This window comes from Callithrix jacchus, chromosome 15, assembly GCF_049354715.1.
Source record: "Callithrix jacchus isolate 240 chromosome 15, calJac240_pri, whole genome shotgun sequence".
In the NCBI taxonomy this organism is placed as follows: Eukaryota; Metazoa; Chordata; class Mammalia; order Primates; family Cebidae; genus Callithrix; species Callithrix jacchus.
In genome coordinates, this window is record NC_133516.1 from 35,362,489 (window position 1) to 35,383,582 (window position 21,094).

General features: G+C 54.8%; 1 protein-coding gene across 6 annotated transcripts; it reads right to left on the minus strand.

The window, feature by feature from the left end:
• Nucleotides 1-2,861: 2,861 nt before the first annotated feature.
• Nucleotides 2,862-20,201, minus strand: ITIH4 (inter-alpha-trypsin inhibitor heavy chain 4). 6 transcript variants are annotated; one of them, XM_078351141.1, is made up of 23 exons: nucleotides 20,082-20,201; nucleotides 18,725-18,882; nucleotides 16,719-16,823; nucleotides 16,415-16,577; nucleotides 16,166-16,276; nucleotides 15,511-15,639; nucleotides 14,480-14,596; nucleotides 14,049-14,217; nucleotides 13,843-13,968; nucleotides 13,485-13,666; nucleotides 13,220-13,405; nucleotides 10,889-11,028; nucleotides 10,537-10,691; nucleotides 10,145-10,171; nucleotides 9,788-9,847; nucleotides 9,235-9,360; nucleotides 8,326-8,388; nucleotides 8,147-8,173; nucleotides 7,942-8,058; nucleotides 6,815-6,989; nucleotides 3,793-3,947; nucleotides 3,561-3,657; nucleotides 2,862-3,069 (listed from the first exon to the last, which is right to left on the minus strand). In XM_078351141.1, exons 1-23 carry the CDS (start codon nucleotides 20,169-20,171, stop codon nucleotides 3,000-3,002), a joined length of 2,748 nt encoding a protein of 915 aa, XP_078207267.1. In that variant the 5' UTR covers nucleotides 20,172-20,201; the 3' UTR covers nucleotides 2,862-2,999. The 6 variants fall into 6 exon arrangements, with proteins under 6 accessions (XP_078207267.1, XP_035131693.3, XP_035131692.3 ...); XM_035275802.3 differs by having other exon boundaries at nucleotides 20,079-20,201; XM_035275801.3 differs by having other exon boundaries at nucleotides 9,773-9,847; nucleotides 20,079-20,201.
• Between the last annotated feature and the right edge of the window lie 893 nt (nucleotides 20,202-21,094).

A 21,094-nucleotide genomic window follows, 5' to 3' on the forward strand; every position in this document is an offset into this window, starting at 1 on the left:
GGCTCCCATCTTCCCAGGGCCTCCTCATAGTCCTCCTCATAGTCCCAGGGTGAATGTGGCAGAGGGCCAGGCTGGACTGGCTAAAAGGGCCCAGGCCTGAGAAGGGACCCCTCCATAGTGGGCAAGTCCCACCATCCTGTTCAAGCCTGGGCTGATCGAGGAGCCATACAGCTATTATTTTTTTCTTGAGATAGGGTTTCACTCCCATCGCCAGGCTGCAGTGGTGCAGTGGTATGATCACAGCTCACCACAGCCTCGACTTCTTGGGCTCAGGAGATCCTCCCCCTTCAGCCTCTGGAGTAGCTGGGACTACAGGCATGTGTAATCACACCCGGCTAATTTTTGTACTTTTTGCAGAGACAAGGTTTTGCTATGTTGTTCAGGCTGGTCTTGAACTCCTGGGCTCAAGTGATCTGCCGGCCTCAGCCTCTCAAGGTGCTGGGATTATAGGTGTGAGCCACTGCCCCCGGCCCACATAACTTTAAGACAGTCATCTTGAGGTCAGTTTCCACATCTATGAAATGGGGAGAAGAATCCTGCCAGGCAACAGATGTGAAAAGGTGTCCTCATTATGGTTTCTGGTCCTTCTGAAGTGCCTCCAGGACAAGAGCTCCAGGTAGCAGCCACGTGCCTGGAGGCACCTCCCCTCAACCCATAGGCAGGGAGGCCACCCTTGCAGGCAAAAGCGAGGTGGACTCTGCCTTCTCCCCATTCCACATCACCCCGGTCCCACCTGTCCCTGCCTGGGCCTCCCTCCCCTTTCAGGGTAGAAGCCGTGCTCCGTGATGAGGTGTACACCACCTGTGCTGGCCTGGCGCCCCTCCCCTTCCACCTCATCCAACAGCATCTCCTCCCATCATCTTCCCTGAACTTGGCACACAGTGTCCTGGCTCTCGGCCTGGATGCATGCTGTTCCCACCACCTGGTGTCCTTGCCCTCCTTTTCCACTTGGCTAACTTCTCTCCATTTTTCAAATCTCATCCCCCACAACATTACCTCCAGGAAGCCTTCCCTGCTACCCCCAGGCTTCCCAGTCATCTTTATGCCTCCCTCTGGGCTCCCGCAGCACCTGGTTATTTTCTGGGTGGCAGTTATCACCACAGGCCTTGTGTCTGCCATGGTGTCCAATGTGCCCGTAGCATTCGACCCAGGGCCTTCCCCAAGCTGGAAAGCACCTGCTGGATGACAGTGAAGAGCATGGGCCTATTTTCAACTGTTCACAGAGAACACTTGCCCTGCAGGTGCTGGCAGGGCCAGAAAATCAACTGTGATGCCCCTGCTGTGGCACAAATTCAGCAGCCAGTCCAGGAGGTCATGTCCCAGAGGGGTGAGTTTGGGGTGGGCGCTCCCCTCTCATCCCTGTATGTCAGGGCTAGCCCCACAGCAAACCCCCCTGAGCTGCTGTCCTCTCACATGGCCCTGGCCTGAGCCCCCCAAAAAAGCCTTTACAAAGTGACTCTGCCTGAGACCCCTATCTGCCAAAGGAGGCTCGATGGGGAGGCAGCAATGCAGGAGGAGCGTTTTTGTATGTTGGGCAAGCCTGCTGCTGGCGACACCTCCCACCAGCCTGTACTTTGACCCTTCTAGAAAGACCCATCCAGCAAATACCCTCTTCTAGCTCAAGAGCTGGAAAAGGACATTTCCCTGATGATCTGGTGTTTCCTTTTAGCAAGCAAATGAACTCAGTTTCTGCTTTACCTTGGTTTCCAGGAAGCTCACAGCAAAGCCTTGCACTCAGGCACTGCTGCAGCTTCGCTGATACTGATGTCCCTGAGCTCAGTCACCTTTGGTTTGGCTTTTATCCTTATACTCACAGATTTTGATTTTATTCTCTTTATGCTTTGTAAGCGACAGACTCATATCCTTTTTTCAGAAGTACGTGGGGTAATAGTAATTTTTTTTATTTCTCCGAGACAGGGTCTTGCTCTGTTGTCCAGGCTGGAATGGAGGGGCACGATCATGGCTCACTGCAGCCACAACCTCCCATGCTCAAAACAATTCTCCAACCTCAGTCACCCGAGTAGTGACTCTACAGGCGTGCGCCACCATGCCAGCTAATTTTTGTATTTTTTGTAGAGATGGGTTTTTGTCATGTTGCCCAGGCTGGTCTCAAACTCCTGGACTTAATTGATCCCCCTGCCTTGGCCTCCCAAAGTGCTGGGATTACGAGTGTGAGCCACTGCACCCGGCTGTAAAGTGTTTAAAGTATACGTTGCCTGTACAGGAATTGGTGGAATCTTTGGGTTTCTTGGCCCTGGGGCAGGAACAGGACAGGAGACCCTCTCCAGCACAGGATTTAGAGTTGGGACCCAGATCAGCTCCATCAGACTAGAGGTTCCTGGGAATAGGCCCTGTGTCCCTGCTGCACCTGGGGCCTCACCTGTGTCTCCTTCGAAGACCCAACACTCCCTTACAAGACAATGAGCAGACAGGCCTGCCCCTCAGCACAGGTGTGAAAGTCAAATTGTGTAAAGTAAATCCCATTGCAGAGTGGTCTAAAAGCTCACTGAGAAAGTCTAGGAACTGGACTAGAAAGAATTCCAACCTAGTTCACTCTTCTTTTTAGTCAAAACTGGTCTTCACAGTCCAAGCAACCATGAAGCAGACTGAACCTCTGCTTCTGGAGAATGCTCCCAGCCCTGGGCCCCTAGCTGGGGGCTGGAGTGACATCTTAAATGGGTGGTTTGAGCTCAGTTTCCTTGTTTGTAAAACGAGGGGGCTGGACTGAAAGCTCAGCATGGGCCTTCCCGGCCACCGGCCCTTGAGAGCTGACAGTGGAACTTCTATGTTCCATGATGCTAAGGTTCAGGGTGCAAGGCTGAGGCCCTGGGATTTGGCCACATGGAACCAGAGACACCCACTTCCTGGGCTCACACCACCTGTCTTTATTTGTAATGAATGAGACTCTTTCTCCCTATGGTGGTCCAGGCCCCAGAGGCGGCCCTCTAGTTGCAGGGGCAGCCAAATGTACAGAGTGAACACAGTTTCTTCCATCAGAATTACAGCTCCACAGACCAGCAGGAAATCTCCACTCCCGGGGGCCCCTCCTGGTAATCCAGCTTGCGCTTTCTGAAATGGAAAGACAGACAGACAGACAGATACACAGGTGGTCAGCAAATCGCAGGTGTGATGGGAAAAGAGGGAGACAGCTGGGGACAGAAACAGAGGGTAGGGAGTCCTGGGTCCCTCTAAAATTCCCTCTAGCACAGGCCAAGGCCCAGTCACCTGGAATGTTACCCTAGAGAAGCCAGTATGTGAGGTCTCCAGGGTCTAGGGCTCTGGGAGTTCAGGGTGTGGACAGGGAGAGGTTCCCAGTGTCCCCAACCAACCCCAGGGATCTCAGGGCCCATGTGTTTTCTGTGGCTCTGAGATGGCCATTCATCTTCTGTGGTGACACTGAAAGCTGGCTTAGACATGCCTAAAGGATCAACCTTCACTGGACTGTGTCTAGTTCCTGGACAAGGACAGAAAGAGGGGCTCTGTAGCGCCAGCCTCCCGGCCCGCCCCCCAGTCCCCACCCCACGCCAGCCAGGCTCAGCGGCCTGGTTGTGCCAGATCACCTGGTGGCAGAGTGGTCAGTGCCCTGAACCCTCAGCATGCGTCTGCTGTCATCCGATGGTGCTGGAGATCCCCAGAGCACCTCCTGGTAAAACTGGCCTGAGATACAAAGGGTGGGTCAGTAAGGGATAGACAGAGGGAGCCTGGGAGACATGCGCAGGGGAGGGGTGCCGCCTGTTCCCAGGCACAGCTGGTTTTTGAGGAAGGCCTGGGCCCCGGCAATGGGCACAGTACCAAGGGTCCCGCCAACGTGGCTGGAGAAGCGGTCAGTGTCACGCAGAAAAATCCGGAGCCCCTCTCCAGGGCCATCCCAGGCCAACAGGCCAATGGTCACTTTGTCTGGGTCGCTGAGCAGCAGGAGACCTGTCTTGTCCATGGTCATCTTCAGGCTGTGGGAAGACCCAGCATCTTGAGCAGGAAGGCAGAGACATGTGCATGGAACCCCAGCAGTCGGGGTGGGGAGTGGGCTAGGGTTCCCCTCTTGTCCAGGAAGTCATGGAGTGGCCTTAGGTGGGAAGGCCCTTAAATCTTCTGGGTTTCAGTCTCCTCACTGGTAAAATAGGACCAAAGCTGACTTAATGATGTCTGGTTTCCTGGCACTTTGTTCTCCCCTTTTTGGGGGGACAGAGTCTCTGTTGCCCAGGTTGCAGTGCAGTGGTGTGATCACTGCAGCCTCTGCCTCCTTGGCTGAGGTGATCTTTCTACCTCTACCTCCCAAGTAGCTGGGACTGCAGGTACATGCCACCATCCCCAGCTAAATTTTTTATTTTTAAGAGAGAGAGGTTTCATCATGTTGCCCAGGCTGGTCTCAAACTCCTGAGCTCAAGCAATCTGCCCACCTCAGCCTCCCAAGGTGATGGAATTACAGGTGCCAGCCACCACGCCTGCCTGGTTTTCTTAAATCTGGTTTCTCATAAATTAGTTTTATATGATTGAAGGAGTTTCTCTGATGCATCCACTCTGTCCCTTTTGTTCTGTGGCTGGTCCATTCTCTTTGGATGACTCGTGTTTAATGTCTAAAGAGTAGGCCTCTTCTCATTCTGTCTCCTCATAATACAAATATTAGCTGGGCATGGTGGCAGGCGCCTGTAATCCCAGCTACTGGGAGGCTGAGGCAGGAGAATCCCTTGAACCCGGGAGGTGGAGGTCACAGTGAGCCGAGATTGTGCCACGGCACTTCAGCCCTGGCAACAGAGTGAGATTCCATTTCAAAAAAAAAACCGATGTGGCCTATTTTTCTTTCTTTTTGAGAGTCTCACTCTGTTGCCAGGCTAGAGTACAATGACATGATCTCGGTTCACTGCAACCTCCGCCTCCCAGGTTCAAGCGATTCTCCTGCCTTAGCCTGTAGCTGGGACTACAGGCGCATGTCACCACATCAAGCTAATTTTTGTGATTTTACCATGTTGGCCAGGATGGTAACAATCTTTGACGACATGATCCCAAAGTGTTGGGATTATAGGTGTGAGCCACTGTGTTGGTCCTAATTTTTGTATTTTTAATAGAGACAATGGTTTCACCATGTGGGCCAGGCTAGTCTCAAAACTCCTGACTTTAGGTGATCTGCCCACCTCAGCCTCCCAAAGTGCTGGGATTACAGGCATGAGCCGCTGTGCCGGACCTATTTTTCCTTATTTATGTCTTATGTAGCTCATGAAAGTATGTGGACTTTCTCTCCCTACAATTAATAGGAATTTACTTCTATTTCATTTTCTAGGCATAAAAATGCTATTGATTTTGGTGAATCTACCAGATAATAAGAAATTTTAGATTTTCTTTCTTTCTTTTTTTTTTTTTTTGAGACAGGGTCTCACTCTGTTGCCCAGGTTGGAGTGCAGTGGCATTATCTCAGCTCACTGCAACCTTAGTCTCCCAGGTTCAAGTGATTCTCAGCATCCTGAGTAGGATTACAGGTGCCCGCCACCACACCTGGCTAGTTTTTGTATTTTTAGTAGAGACAAGAGTTTCACTATGTTGGCTAGGCTAGTCTCAAACTCCTGGCCTCAAATGATCCACCTGCCTCAGCCTCCCAGAGTGTTGGGATTACTCTTGTGTTGAATGGTATGATGGCATGAGTCACTGTGTCTGGCCAACTTTTAGATCTTTTTTGGTTTTTTAAGACAGAGTCTTGCTCTGTCGCCCAGGCTGGAGTGCAGTGGCGCAATCTCAGCTGACAGCAAGCTCCGCCTACCAGGTATAAACAGTTCTCCTGTCGGCCTCCCAAGTAGCTGGGATTACAGAAGCATGTCCCCATGCCTGGCTAATTTTTTGTATTCTAGTTCCAGATTCTGGTCTCGAACTCCTGAACTCAGGCAAGCCGCCTGCTTCTGCCTCCTAAAGTGCTAGGATTACAAGTGTGAGCCACCGCACCCAGCCTAGATCTTTTATGAAATGGGAAGGTTTGTGGGGGAGCCCTTGGATTAGCCAGGTGTGAACCATCTGTCAAGTGCAAGGGAGTCCCCACGGAGGGCTTGGTGAGGCGGGGCTGGACAAGGTTCCCTATACTTGGAGGAGGGTGAGCCATAGCTCACCCTTTCCAAGGCAGGGGTTCAGAGGGCACTGCCCACACAAGATCAGGGCCTCAGCCCTTCCCTGAGGCCCCTCGTGATCTGCAAAGCTGGAGGACGGTCCCTTGAAGTCCACTGTGAAGCAGCAAGCTGTGCCACCAGAAGAGGTGGGCTTCTGCCTTAATTATTCACCAGCTGTTCAGTATTTGAGGCCACTGACTTGTATCTCCTTAGCAGAGCTCTAAGGATATGCTAAGAGAATGCTGGTAACCTCCCCTGTCAACCGTCCTCTCCAGCTTCTCATTATTGTCATCAGAACATCACAGTCACTACAGAGACAGCGCTGTCCTGTGGGGTGCCTGGGGTACCTCATCATCTGGTGGCAAAGTGCTCCCAACCACACTCTCTCATTGTGTTTTCCCCCAGCCTCTGACTCTGGGCCAGGATGATTAGTCCTGGTTATCAGTGAGGGAACTGAGGCTCAGAGGGACTAAGCTGCCTGTCCAGGGTCACAAAGGATTCGCAGCAGAGCTAGCTCCAAACCATACCATCTCCTGCATGGGACAGAGACCTGGATTGTGCCCTCCGGAGCTGCAGGGGTATACAGCAGGGCTCTCTGCTCTTTGCCTCTCCTGTGAGTGTAGCCACTCCATTCACAGGTGCATGGCCTCAGGCCACCTGCTAGTACCATCATCAGCCACTGTAGCCTGAAAGGTCACCCCTTGCCCTCACCCCAGCCTGGGCCTTACCCAGGCATCACTGAGAACAGCGTCTCCTTCCACTTGTATGCAGAACTTCTTCGGTTCCGAGTCACCACCACTTGTTCAGGGGCTGCGTGAACCCGTACTGGGGGGTTCTTGAAGGTCACTTCAATCCATGAGAACCCAGCCTTCTCCATCTGGGACTGGCCAGTCACCTCAACCCCTGGGAGGACCAGACCAGAGAGGTCAAAGCTGGGCCCCAGCCAGGGCTGACACCCACCTGCCCAGGGAGTCCTCCCTGATCACACCCCCTGGAGTTCTGCAGCAGCTCCTCAGGAGGGGTGCCCATCCTCAGCATTCTTCCACATGGGGGGCTGGCTCCCACAATTTCGTCTCTCATCCTGTGGTGTCTATGGCTTTGGAGGGGCCCCTAAATCCTCGGTGATGACCACCCTCAGATAAGGCCTTTGAGAATTGACTTGTCTCCAGTCAATAAGCCTTCAGCACACCCTGCAGAGTACCTGGCCCTGAGCTAGATGCCTCTGCCAAGGGTGACATGGAGAATCAGTGTTCCCTGCCCTCAGGACAGACACTCTTGGGCCTGACTGAGGAAGTGGGAAGCCACATGCTTCTGAAGGAATGAGAAAGCAGTGGATGTTGCTCGGTTTTGAGTGGGGCAAGGTGGTGCATCCCCATGTCTGGTCCAGGATTGAAGGGGCGGGGCCCAGCCAGCAGCCCTATCTCTTGCTGCCATTCCCCTCATCCACACCTTCTAGGGTCCCATCTTTCAGGGCTCTGTATTCTGCGGGTACTAACTCCTCCATATGGAGCATCCTCATGCTGGTCTCTGTGCACTGCCAGGGCCCTGCCATCCCTGTGCGACCGTAGACAGCTCCCCTGACCCTTGCCTCACCCTGGCTCCTCCTCTAGGCTCACCTCCATGGTTGCCACATTTATCTGTGTCCAGGCCACTCATACCTGCACACAGTGTACCCAGGGGAAGGTCGCTGGGGTGGCTGTGTGAGTGTGTACCTGTGCCAGGGCTTGGAGGCAGGACCGTGCTATAATCTGGGGGGCCTGCGTGAGGCCAGGCCTGCGCATGCTGTGTGTCTCAGTGGGCAGGTGGTGGGTGTGTGCCAGTGGTGTCTGAGTCTCTCTGGCTGTGCCCCTCTCACCTTGCTCAGGGTCTGAGAGCAGGTTCACTGGCCCGTGGCGGTATCTGGGGTCCATACAGAGCCACTCCACGCTCTGCCCAGGCAGTGGCAGGATGGCAGAAGGAGCCTGTATGAAGGCTGGGACAGCCGGGGCACGGCTCCTGGAGCAGGGAGGGCAGGCTGGGGGCAAGGATGGGGAAGGGGGCCGAGGAGGCTGGAAACTTACCTGGGGTTTGGGATGTCATAGATGTTTCTAAAAGAAGAGAAAGGCTGGGTGTAGGCAGCCCTTCCTGGGGAGTGGGAGGCTGAGGGAGGGAGCAGGGACTAGGTGTGGCCAGGTTCCCAATGAGAAACTCCCCTCCCAGGAGCTCCCTACTAGGACAGGGCCTCTGGCCCTGGGGGCACCTTTGGTTTCGATATTCATGACACCAGACACAGCTGAATCAGGATTTGAGGGGGCTGGTGGAGCTGAAGCGGTATCAGTGCAGGAACGTCCGGAAACAGAAAGGGGGAAGGAAGGCAGTCAGGAGGCCAGAAACCAGCAGCACTGCTACCCACTGTGTCACCAAGCTCCAGCACCCCCAGCTTGCCACACATACACTCCACCTAGAACAGTCTTTGCCGTGGGAGATTTTCAAACAGAAGAGCATGCTGTCAGGGATAGGTCCAGCCTGGCTCTGCGGCTGCGTTCAAGTGCAGATTTGGGGATCAGAAACAGTTCAAGGGACCCCTGTTGGCTTTGTGGACAGAGAAAGTCCTGCCTTCCTAGAAGATTTCCTCATGAGTCAGCCTCTAATCTAGTGGATCATACTCAGTCAACTTAAAGGACAGTGAAGTCCTGCCTTGGGGAGGGGAGGCACTGGGGAGAAGGGCCTTTGGAGGGAGGGAGCTGGCAAGGACTGCTCCAAAGAGTGTTGTGACGTGCACTCTTGGCCAGCCCCTGGCCCTCTTGGGGCCTAGGGTCCCCTCTGAACAAGGAGTGTGGGAGAGGCTGCTCCATCACCGCCCACCCGTGGTCTGACAGCAGAAGGAGCCTGTTGTGCTCACACCTGCGGCGATGAGATGCTGAGGACAGGGCAGGGATGGCTGTAGAGAGCTGGGAAGGTGAGGACAGCCTCCTTAGGAAATGCATCACACCCCAGCCCCAGGACACGATCCCAGGCTGAACTGACGCACAGTGACTTCACATGGTGCCCTCAGCAGCCATCCCTGGCCTGGCCTGTGGTTCGTGCTTTCCCTCACCCCCCTCTATGGGCAGGCTCAAGTACCACCGTGGGGAAACCGAGGCCCTCACAGGGCTGGAAGGTGGCTTACACAAGGCCAGAAGGCGGAAGGGGTGGAAAGCTGCAGGGTCAGAAGCAACAGGAGGCCCTGGCAGTCCAAGTTTCCTGAAGCCAACACCTCCAGTTCCGAAATTTGTCCGGAATCCAGAAACTCCAGCTTTGGAGAAGTTGACAGATGCAGTCTTGTCTCAGGTGGTGTGTGGGTCCTCATAGTCAGGGCTTGAGATCCACCCAGGAGTGGTGTGGAGAGGGCAGCTAGGTCCCCCCTCCCCACACCCGGCCAACTCGGGAGCCTCTCCCCTGACCGAGGGAGAAAATCAATGCTGGAACAATAACAGCCCCCCTCGAACTCCTCCCCGGGGATGTCATGCCTCACCCTGGCAGCACCCCTCAAACTACCTTGTCCACTCGATCCTCTTGCTGAAGAATGGAAATACCCCATGTGGCCCCATACTAATCAGATACAACTGAGCTGAAGCCCCAGGGCAGTCACCAGCCAGAGGAGCTGGGCAAGGCACTCCCCCTCCACAGCCAGAACCCAGCCAATCTGTCAATCTCCCCTCCCCTACCTCCTTCTTTGTAACCTGTTTTTGGTATTTTTGCCCTCGGGGCTCCCTGGACATGATGTCTGAAGAAAGCGTAACCTGGAAAACAGTGGGACCTGGGTTTGCTTCTTGCACCCACCTTCCTGTGGCCCCGCTTGAATAGGGACTGTGTTCCTAGTGCTGGGGCCGGGGCCTGAGGGGCAGCCAGTATTCCAATGCACAGGTGACTAAATGCACCAGTGTGCTGGGTCACACTATGCTGCCTCCTGGAAGCAGGGCTGGGCTGGAGAGGCCTGGGCGGACCTGGCCCTGGCCAGCAACCTCACAGGGCTGGTGCCTGAACCCTGTGTTAGCTGACCACCACCCAGCACAGCCATGAGGATGTTAGCTGCTTACCTGGGTGGACATTCCTGTATCTACTATCTGGATGGGAGACAGAGAGAGCGAGAATATTACTGTTTCTAGTTTCTGGATAAGACAGAGAACAAGAGAGAGTCAGCTAGCAAGAAGAAAGAGGGAGGGGGAGAGGAGAGGAGGGGAGGGGAGGGGGAGGGGCAGTCACAGTGGGTTTTCATCAATCTAAAGCACTTATGTTTAATCTTGCTACCCAATCCCAGGAGATAGGAGACATGGCCTCACTTTCCTCATCAGTGAACAGGCTGAATCTCCCAGGGGGAGTCTGTGGGGGGCACAGTTGGGGTCTTGGTCAGGATGCAAGGAAAGGCCAGAGAAAATGCTGGGTTTGATCTCTGCCACCTGGGAAGCTGAGATCTCAACCCCACACCCACCGCCTTCCACTGGCTTCTCAGCAACTTGAGACTGTTCTTGGTCTTCAGGTTTGGTGACTACCATAGATGTGAGAGGCGTGACAAAGCTGTAGGCAAGTGACAAGTTCAGCGCTCGGGTCCGCAGGACCTGCTGTTCAGCATCGGACGCAGAGACACTGCAGGTTGAGGACATCAGAGCTCAGGAGGTCCATGAATTCAGGAACAGATTTTCCATCCAGCCCCTTCTGGGGAGATCCCTCTGGGAGAATCTGGAACTATACCAAGACCCCGCTCTCTCCATGCTTAGGCACAGTCCCATGCCACCTGTGCCTGCCTCCTACTGACAGGCTTAGGGAGATGCTGATGCACTCACGTTCCCTCCAGCAGCTGCTGGATAGTCAGATATGCCCACAGCCTCTCCATGAAGTTGTGAAAGATATATTTGGGGCTCTGGAACTCCGCCTCCTGCTCTGCCACACTGGACTCCGTTTGGAAAGTGAGGTTCTGCATAGTCTGGAAAGAGGGGCCCAGCCAGGGCAGGAGCAGTGAGGGCCTGACATCTGCACCTGGCCTGGCACTTCTGAGCTCTTCCTGGTTGGAGCTGGGGCAGGTCCCATGCACCAACTGCAAGGACTGCATTTCCTTTGAGTAGAGTGGGGGTAAAGAGGGGGCTTAGGGGTGCGAGGGGCTCAGTCACAGAGCATACAGGGATGAGAAGGAGGTAAGGTAGCCCAGGTGCAACGAGGCAGGCACAGAGCCAGGACTCAGATCAGTTAAACCTCTGGGAGAAAGGATGGGAAGCCCAGGCCAGTGTAGAAACAGCAGCAGGAAGGATTTGCAAGTGCAGTGTAGAGCAGGAAGGGTCCCTAGCTACAGCCGGCCCTTACCCCAAAGGTGGGGGAAAGGAACAAAGAGGGAAGGACCTTCCCAGGGGTCAGAGGCAGAATTGAGAATGGAACTCAGAAGTCATGACTCTGGGTCTGGGGCCCCATCCACTCCAATGGCGGTCCCTGCCCAAGCTGGCCCCTCTGCTGGGGCTGGCCACTGTGGGATGGTGACAGGGAAGTGTGCACCCAAGCTCTGTGTGAACCTGCTCCTCCTCCCCCAGGGAGGGGCCTGTGGTCTCAGGCCTACCCAGCTCGCTGCCTGGAAGATGGGCTCCTAGGGCAGAGGAATCCAAGGCCTCGCCCACCAGAACTCCCAGAGTGGCCAAGAGACCTTTTCATAATGTGGATCAGACCCCATGTGGATCAGATAGGCCTAGAGCCTCTACTCCCACTGGAAGCAGCCCATCTCTCACCCAGGGCCTGGCTGGCTTCCCAAAGCTCTGGCACACATAGGCTACCTGCACGAATTTTGCCCCATCCATACATACAGCTCCAATTTAATTGATATTTTTCCTTAAATGAACTTTAAATAGGCTAACAATTTTTACTTGGCTTTATCCCAAGCAATAACATCCATAAAATTTTAGGTCTGAGGTTCAGGTCATATTTTTAAGAATACACATTAAAATAACGAAATAATTACTGAAACAAAGCTATGTCTGTCTATGAACTCCCCTGAGTCACCTTTGGGGAGCCCTGGCCTCCAAGCTCAATCAGCTGCTTACATGTATGGAGTGCTTATACTAGACCAGACAGCAATCCCACAGTGACTTTAGGAGGGGAGCATGTGATGTATTCCCATGTTTACACAGGAGGAAACTGAGGCACATGGATGTTAAGTGACTTCCCCATATCTCCCATCTGGGAGGTGACAGAGCTGGGTTGGAAGCCAGGTAGGTTGGCCACGTGGCCTGTACCAACAGTCATGATACTTGGCTACTTGTCCTGAGACAAGGCCATGGGCCCCCATCGCCCACTGCTATTCTCTTCACATACACTGCCCTCATGCCACAGGGGCCTAATGTGTTCCTCCATTGCCCCATCTGGATTCTGCCCACTTTTCCTACCTATCCCTTAGTCTCTGCTAGGCCTCCTCCAGGAAGCCCTCCCTGATCCCCAGGCCAGGCTGGGGCTCCTAGAGCTGCTCTCCTGAGTCCAGAGTTAGATCCCAGCCTGTAGCTCCTTGTTTGTGTGATGATATGTCTTTGGGCTGTCTCTTCCATGAGGGCACAGAGGGGTTAGCCTCATTCACCACTGCACCCCCAGGGCCTGAAGAAGGCCCCGCCACAGAGCTGTGCTCAGTTTCTCTTTGTGGAATGACAGGGGGGTCCCTGAAAGGAAACAGGAAAGGCTGGGCAAGGACAGGGCACCACATGGCAAGCTGGGCTCTTGGACCAGTTGCAGCAGGGCCCAGGGCAAGTTACCTGCCCTGCCTGGAGCTCAGTATGCTCATCTGTGAAATGGGAGAGACCCTCCCTGCCTGACTGCAACCTGAGAGGGTTGGTACAAGGACAGGAGGGGATGACAACTAGGAAGGAATCCCTGTCCTCACCTGTGCTTGCAGATAACACAGACCAGCTGCCGAGTGCCTGTATGTGCTGAGCAAAGCACAGGTGGTCTCATGAGAATCACTCCATTGCCTCATTGAATCCCTGGCATGCCCCTGTGCCATCCACAGGCAGCAGAGGGGGAAGCTGCAGGCTGGGGGCCCCTTGAGGCAAGCTGGAGCTGGGCAGGTCTGGGATTTGAACACAGTTCTTCCAGCTGCAAAGGTGGAGGCTGCCCTTCCCCTCCAGGGTGGCTTTGGCCACACTCACCAGGTGCCCACTGACTTTGGCTGTGAGCACATCAGGCCCCTGGTCCCGGAGCTTCCCAGCCACCACCATCTCCGAGCCCTTGAAGAGGAACCGGAAGTTGTCCTGAGTGACCTCCTCCACGGCGTTGTTCGGGTACTTGAAGGTCACCGCTGTCAGCAGTGGGTTGGCCACTTCCTGGTAGAAGTCCTGCAGGGTTGGGAGTGTCACAAAGGCAGAGCTGGGTCTGCCCACTTCTCTGTGAAGCCCATCTGGGGCATGCTGGCACCTGGAGCTGCAGGGCAGAGTCCGAGTCCTCATAGATGCGCCGGGCCAGGCCACCGGTGTCCAGCGCCAGCTTCTCCAGGAAGGCGTAGCTGACATCGAAGCCGAAGCCCAGGCAGAAGAGGCTGTACTGGCCACTTACAGCTTCTCGCACGTTCTTCTGGATGTTCCTGGGGTTAGTCTCCCCTGGACCCAGGGGTTTGGGATGAGGGTGAGAGAACAGTGATTTGCTCAATGAATATTTCTGGAACCTCAGAGTTGGAGGGCCTCAACTTCCTGCCCAGATCCCACAGCAAGCCCAGGTGCAGCCCCAGCTGCCTCCCCTGTGCAGCGTGTCTTGGAGTTGCTGGCAGGGCCCTCACCCACGGTGGGGTCGCCGTCCGTGAGCAGGATGATGAGCGAGACGCTCCGGGTGGGCAGCCGCTCCTCGCGGTTGCTGCGGTCCAGCAGCTGCACAGCCATCAGCACCGCATCATTGATGTTGGTACCTGAGGAGAACACAGTCTCAAGGTGGCCCCCAGACAGGAGCCCTGAAGCCCCCACCCTGCCGGGCCCCAGAGGCACTCACCTCCCAGGGCGTGGATGGCGGCAGCGAAGCTCCTGGCCTTGTTCACATTCTCTGCTGAGGCTGGCACCAGCGATGGGCTCCACTGGGTTGCTTCTGAACTGAAGGTGATGAGGTTGAACTGGTCTCTGGGGCTGAGGTCATCCAGGATCTTGATTAGGGCTTCCCGGGTCTGGTTAGGCAGAGGAGACATGTGGGTGGTGCAGAAGGGCTCCCTGAGGGCTCGCATCCCTGGACTCCTGTCTCAGGGGTGGGGTCATGGTATCTGCTCTGGGGAACAGCGGCTGCCTTAGGCTCTGGCCAACCTTGGCTCCTGAGAGCCACCCACCCCATGCCACCAAAAGATGGAGGAAAGGGGCTGCCTGCCAGACCACAGCTGATGGCATGAGGAGTCTGGGAGCTTTCAGGGCCCTGCCCTGGCCCACAGGACCTACCTGCTGGATTTTCCTGCCACTCATGGAGCCGCTCTTGTCAATGACAAAGACCACATTCTTGGGCATTGTGGTTAGGCCCTCGGGGGCAAAGTAGTGTACAAAGTAGCCATTCTCGATCTGTGGTCAGAGGGAGACCCACCCAGGCCATCAGAGCTACAGTTGTGCCCTATCCCCATGCAGCCCCCTTATCCCAAATTCTTGGGTTTCTGTGCTCTATTCCATCCGACTGCTAACCTCCCCAAGACTTTGCCCTCTTTCAGGGTTCAGATTAACCCCTTTCTTGCAGAAGCCTTCCCTGCTCATGTGCAGCCCACTAGAACTCTCCCTACAACTTTTCCTCCATTTTAGTATTTCAGATGGCCTATACTAAAAAGTTCAGATATCATAAACCACATAACCATCAAGAGGGAGGGAAAGCTTCAAAAACATGGTGTAAAAGGGAAGGAAAATATAATGGCAGAAATGGCCAGCTGTGGTGGATCACGCCTGTAATTCCATCACTTTGGGAGGCTGAGGTGGGATGATCACTTGAGCCCAGGAATTCAAGACCAGTCTGGGCAACCTTGCCTCTACTTAAAAAAAAAACAAAACTAGCTAGGTGTGGTGGTGTATGCTTGTAATCCCAGCTAGTAGAGAGGCTGAGAGGCAGGAGGATCCTTTGAACCCAGGAGTTTAAAGGTGCAATGAGCCATGATCATACCAAAAAAATAATAATAATGATGATAATGCCAGAAAGTAGTGTGAAAGAAACGACTGAAAATGTGCGTAAAACTGAGTTGTGAGCCTCCTAGCAGCAGCGGCAAAGAGGGAAACCCCACAGGGCAGCTCTTCTCAGAGACAAACCTTTTCTGCAAGGGAAAGGGAATAGTTTCAAGGACAATACAACTAAACCACGTCTTCTGTCTGTGCCGGTCCCTGGTGCACACTGCTAAGTAAGGGTGCTTCTTTTCCTCTTCTAAAATACCCAAGTTCAGGCCCTTGCGGGTGGACAGACTTCTAGGCTGCTTTGCTTTTGCCTGGAGTCCACCCACCTGAATGGAGCCCCCAGAGTCGGCTCGGTCCACATCATAGCGGATAATGAGGTCGCCGTCCAGGACTGTTTCTTGCTGCTCTGGCGACTTTTGCTGCTGGGAGAGCGTTGGCTTGAACCGGATGTGAGCCTGGAGGAATAATCCGGGCTGAAGTTGGGAGGAACAGCAAATCCAGGCCAACAACACCCTCTACCCTTCTCTGTATAATGGGAAATCAGAATTCCAGGAAGCAGCCTTGGGTCCATATTCCAGGGCACTTTCTCTCAGGCTGAGTTATTGATGGGCCACTTTCACACAGTGGGGCAGTAGAGCGGGGTGTGATGAGCACCCTGTTCCTGGAGCTGCACAAGCAGAGGCTGTTCCAGGATGTGTGCAATCTGGCCATCTCCTCCTCTCCACCTGGCCCCAGGACCCTCACATCAGTCTATTCTCCAGTCCCTTCCCAGAAAGGTCTCAGGGCTCATATGAGGACTCCACAGTCCTTCTCTAGGCTTTGCCCTCCCCATCTGCCAAATGACAGTAAGGACGCAGAGATCTCAGGAGCCTCTCCAGCTCACAGCATCTGCCTATGCTGCTCTCCAGAAATCCAGGTTCATAGGACTGGTCTGAAGGCAGGGCCCTTGGTACCCTCACCTGCTGCCCACGACAGGCCCACCTTGGTCTTATTCTGCGAGGTGATGAGGGCATCTACCAGCTCGTTGGTCATGAAGGTGCTCTCTGTCTCCAGGAAGCTGATGCCCTGGGGCTCGAAGATGTGAATGTCCATCTGGAAGTAAGATGTGGGTCCCTGGATCAGCCAGGAGCCTGGGCTGAGGCTCACAGGAGGCCCAGGGGCAAATAGGGGCTGCCCTCAGCAGGGCAGGGGTCACCGAGGACACCTCCCTGAAGAGGCAACGGCAGGTACCTGCAGGTGCTTGACCAGCTGCTGGGGCCGCACTTTCAGCAGCAGCTCGTACACCCCCAGACGCCGTTTGAGCAGCTCCTCATAGACCAGCTCGAAGGTGATCTTGGCATTTGGAGCCACACTGACCGACACCTGGAACTGCTCCATGTTTCTACCGGCGGCCCTGGGGGAGGAGGGTGTCAGGCCTGCCCCTCCAGGACAGATGGGGTCAGGCTGGTGGAGGTGGGAGCAAGACTAAGGGGACAAAGGCAGGGTGGCCTCCATCTAGACCCTCCCCGCTGAAGCAGCCCCCTTGCCAGCTCACTTGATGAGGCCAGCACTCCTTCCCCTGGCCACTGCTGTGCTGTACTGCGCCTGGGCTTCGTCCTTCTCCTTGATGATCCCTGGGTAGGTCACGCTGTCGATGATCCTGGGGGCAGAAGGGTGGGAGTTGTTAAGAGCCTTGTGGGAGGGACCCACTCTACTCTTACCTCCTCCAGAGAGCTTTTCTAGACTCAGTGTACCTCTTGACACAGTGACTCCCATCTGCCTGAGCCCAGTGGCATTTATTATGCACCTGTTGGATATAAGACTCTGCAGGGCACTCTGCAAAGTGCACCAGGCCTCTAGCTCCCTGAGGTGTGCACAGTAACAAGCATTCATTTTATAGAAGAGATGAAGGGGAGGCTGCAGAGGGTCAGGCCCCAGCTAAATCCTGCCTTCTCTCTACCTGTCCAGTCTGGCCCAAGCTGGACCGCATTCCAACCTGCCCCTTCTATTTCACAGGCCGTTCCAGGGGAACCAGTTCATCACCAGTAACAGCTGTCTGAGTCGCACTTGTTCCCAGCCCTATGTGCAGTTGTGTAGGGCCAGAACTGAGGAGGAAGGAGAGGCAGGGCTGGAGGCTCTGAGCTGTTTCCCCCTGCAGTGGCCTTCCTCCTCCCTCCCAACAGGGAGGCTGGTATATCTGGAAGGAGGTTTTGGACAACTGGTAGACAGGACTCCTGGGTGTGTGGACATACTCCTAGCAGCTTTCTTTTGGGTGCTGAGAAAGAATGGCCCAGGCCATTTCTCAGGGAGAAAAATGACTTCTCCAGAGCCTCCTATGGGGTGAGCAGGGATATGCCTGGTCAACTTCGCCTGCTCCATCTGGGGGTGGTATGAAAGTGCGAGAGTGTGTGGCAGTGGGCAGGAGGGGGAGCAGCCAGGATGTCAGGACCACCTGCCCTTCCTGGTTAAAATTTAACTCTGGCCCCAGGTGGGGCTGGTGAGTGGGCAATGGGGCTCCTCCTCCTGGGTGGGCAGTGCTTGATTTCTCCAGATGCCCAGCTGGGGCTCCTGGCCAGGTCAGGGAGCAGGAAACCCTGCTCTCTGCTCCCATGACTCATGCAGCAACAGGATCTGGGTCCAGAGAAGGCAAGTGACCATCTTGGGCTCTCAGCAGATGCCACGGGCCTAGACCTGGCAACTGCTGGCCCTGGCACCCATGTTGAAGGCTGGCACAGCCTGTGGGGCTTGTGCTGCAAGCTGGGCAGCATAGGCCTGGGCTCTGGGTTAGGAAAAGTAGGAGCTGCTATGGAATAGGGGATGTGTAGGGCCCAAGGGAGAAGACCATCCCCCACTGCAGTTTTCCAGAGGCCCCAGTGTGGGACCGCGCATGAGAGACACTCCTTCTCTGCCCTGCCACTGCCCTCTCTGTTTCTGGGAAGAGCCTTATCCACACTTTTCCAGTGCCAAGGGATAGCCAGTGTCCTGGTGCATTTAGCAAATATTGCAAAACTGAGTTGGGAAGGGTAGGTGAGGGCAGCAGAGGACAAAGTGAGGACCATCACAGGTTCACAGAGTTCAGAGAAACCCCAGGCATTTCTCACACAGTCTGAGCAAAAATGCCCTCTGCAGGATCCCAGCTTGGGGCATAACCAGGAAAATCCTCCTCAAGCCACTCTCTGCTGTGGGGAAGCCATGGGGTTGGGAGGTTTTCTGTACTTTGAGCCGGAATCTGCATTTTGGTGACTCCCACTTGCCTGGTCTAGCCTCAGGAGGCCTCAAGTCTGTGCTCCTCAAAGGTGAAGTCACAAAGACGCTGTGGTTCTCTGCCTGCCACCTGGGCAGCACTTAGGGATGATGAATGGCGGGATGGAAGGATGGGGGCATCTCAAAGAATAAGTCCCTTGGCAAGCCCACGCTCCCTGTGTGGCCCCCAGGTACAGTGTGTACTCCTGAAGATGTACACCCTCGCATGCCTCCCTTCAGGAAGAGGGCCTGCCGGCACAGAGCTGATGGAGCGATAGCAGTGGGGGGCGTGTAGGGGAGGAGGGGAAAGGCACCTACATGGAGAAGTTGGTGATGAAGGCTTTCTTGGGTAGCTCCATCTGGAAGGTAGCCTCCTGCACAGTATTGGCCCTGTTGACCACTTGGCTGGTGACGACTGTGTGGGCAAACCGGGAAGACACCCTGGAGTCCACAGTAAGGCTGTAGATGTCAATATCCTTTTGGACCAGCAAAGGAGAAGGGGGTTGCAGGGTTTCAATGCCACCTCAGCTCAGGGTGACACTCTTCAAGAGTTGGCCCCAACTCTGGCTTCAGACCAAACCCTGGCTCCCAACCTGACTGAGCCACTGACCATGCCTCAGGCTGAATCCAGTGAGGCATCTCATATGTGAACATTTGTCTCAGATAAGAGGTAGCGGTGTGCTTCATTCCCTACCCTATGGCACCACAGGGCAGGGGCCATGTCCTTCTTGATCTATGGGGGCCCAGAGCACTCCTTGGAGAACAAGCACAAGGGGGTGGGGCTGGTGAAGCAGGAGCCCATGTCTAGGAGGGGTATCACACTTAGCCTTTGGGCAGGGGTGAGGGCCCTGGCGGGGTCAGGAGGCTTTGCATGCTGACTTAGCTTTGCCCAGAGAAAGGGCAGTGACCAGGTCCTTTGATTTCTGAAGACTTTGGCCTCTTGGCAATAGGGAAGCTCCCACCAGTCTCCTACCAGGAAGCCCTGGGAGCTGGGAGAATTCAGAGGTAGACTAGAGTTGAGTCTGTAAGAGTTGGGAATCTTCCTCCTTGCCCTGCAGTAGACCCTCCCCAACTAACCCCCTTCCGCAGGGCACTCCCCTGGCATGTGCCATTTGCTCAAGGCCTGTGTCCCCCGAGGAAGGACACACAGGCATCTCTTAACCTGCTTGTGTGTGCCACGCTCATGTACACCGACTGCTTGGCTGCATACAGCTGCCTGAACACAATTTGGCACAGAGGTGCTAAGTGGTTTATGTGCTTGGGTATTTGCTCTGGGACAGGCACTGTCCTAAGCACTTTACAGATACAATGGGTTTGGTTTTTACAATGGCCACCCTCTGAATAGTTTCTACTATTACCCTATTTTACAGATGAGGAAATAGACGTAGATAGCATAAATCACTCCCTGAAGGTTACTTACTAGAAAGCAGTAGAGCCAGGCTTGTAAAACTGTATTTCCTCATTTGGAAATGATTGGATCATGCCTTCTATTAGGTAGGAGAATACCCGTAAGACCCCTAAGATAGTGCCTGGTGGGAGCTCTGCCCCATTTTCTTGCAAACACACTGATGCACACGCACTTGTGCTGACACGCTCGCACATGCAGAGGCTCTCCCCCACTTCCCAGGCATGCTCTCATCCCCCAGCTCATGCCACACCCGTGGACACTGGCTACCTGTTGGGCAGTTGTGGTCTGGTGGATGGCCAGCAGTGAAAGCAGGACCAGCATTTTGCTGCAGGTATAGACAGGTCCTGGGGGCTTCATCGTGGCTCCAGTGTCTGCCAGGTAGCTTCTGAACTTGAGAGCAAGTGGGGAATAGATTAGTAACTTGTTTGCAACCCCACCCACATGGGGGCAGGTTCTGGGAAATTGGGATCTACAAGCCAAAAAACCACAGTGACCTCAGATAAGCAAACGACGAATGTCCTATGGACCTTGGCTGGGGGCAGGAATGTATACCAAAAAAAGGTAGGCTCAGGTTGGAGTGAGGGTACTATGCCCCTTCTGCAATATACAAAACTCTTCCAGGCACTAGGACCCTTCACACCCAGCATTCCAACAAGCTCCATAGGGTGGGGCAGGGCGGGGGGGGGGGGAATCGACAGTGAAGATGCCAGTCTGCTCTCCATAAGTCCAGCCTGGAGGGAGGGAAACGGGGATGGTAGGAAAGACTAGGGCTACAGGGCTACCATAGTGGCTTCCTGGAGGAAGGGGGCCTTGGCCACCAGGTGAGTCTGACTGGCTGACGGAAGGGCCCTAAGGCATTGGGTAACTCTGGGAGGTATCTACGTGGGGCAAGATCTAGAGTCAGGATAGATATGCCTTATTTCTGAAGTGAGAGGTGCTGGGCACAGGGCACCTCCTTCTCTCTCCTGGGGTCCCAGGCTGCTATTTGAGTGCCATGAACCTAGCCAGGGCTTTAGGCTCAACCCAAGCAAGGCCCCCCAAAACAATGGCAATTAGGCAATACAACAGTCATAAAGCTGCCACATCCTGTGGCACAGAGGTCTCCACGCGGGAAGTTTATTGACAGGAGAGCATGGAACACAGGATAGAGCTGACAATATTAGTAGCTCCTGAGGGGTGACTGGGGTGGTGGCTGGTGGAGCAGAGGGAGCCCAGGAATTGCCAGTTGAGAGAGGGCAGAATGCTGTTTTCATGAGACAGTGCTGCAGCCAGACCCACGG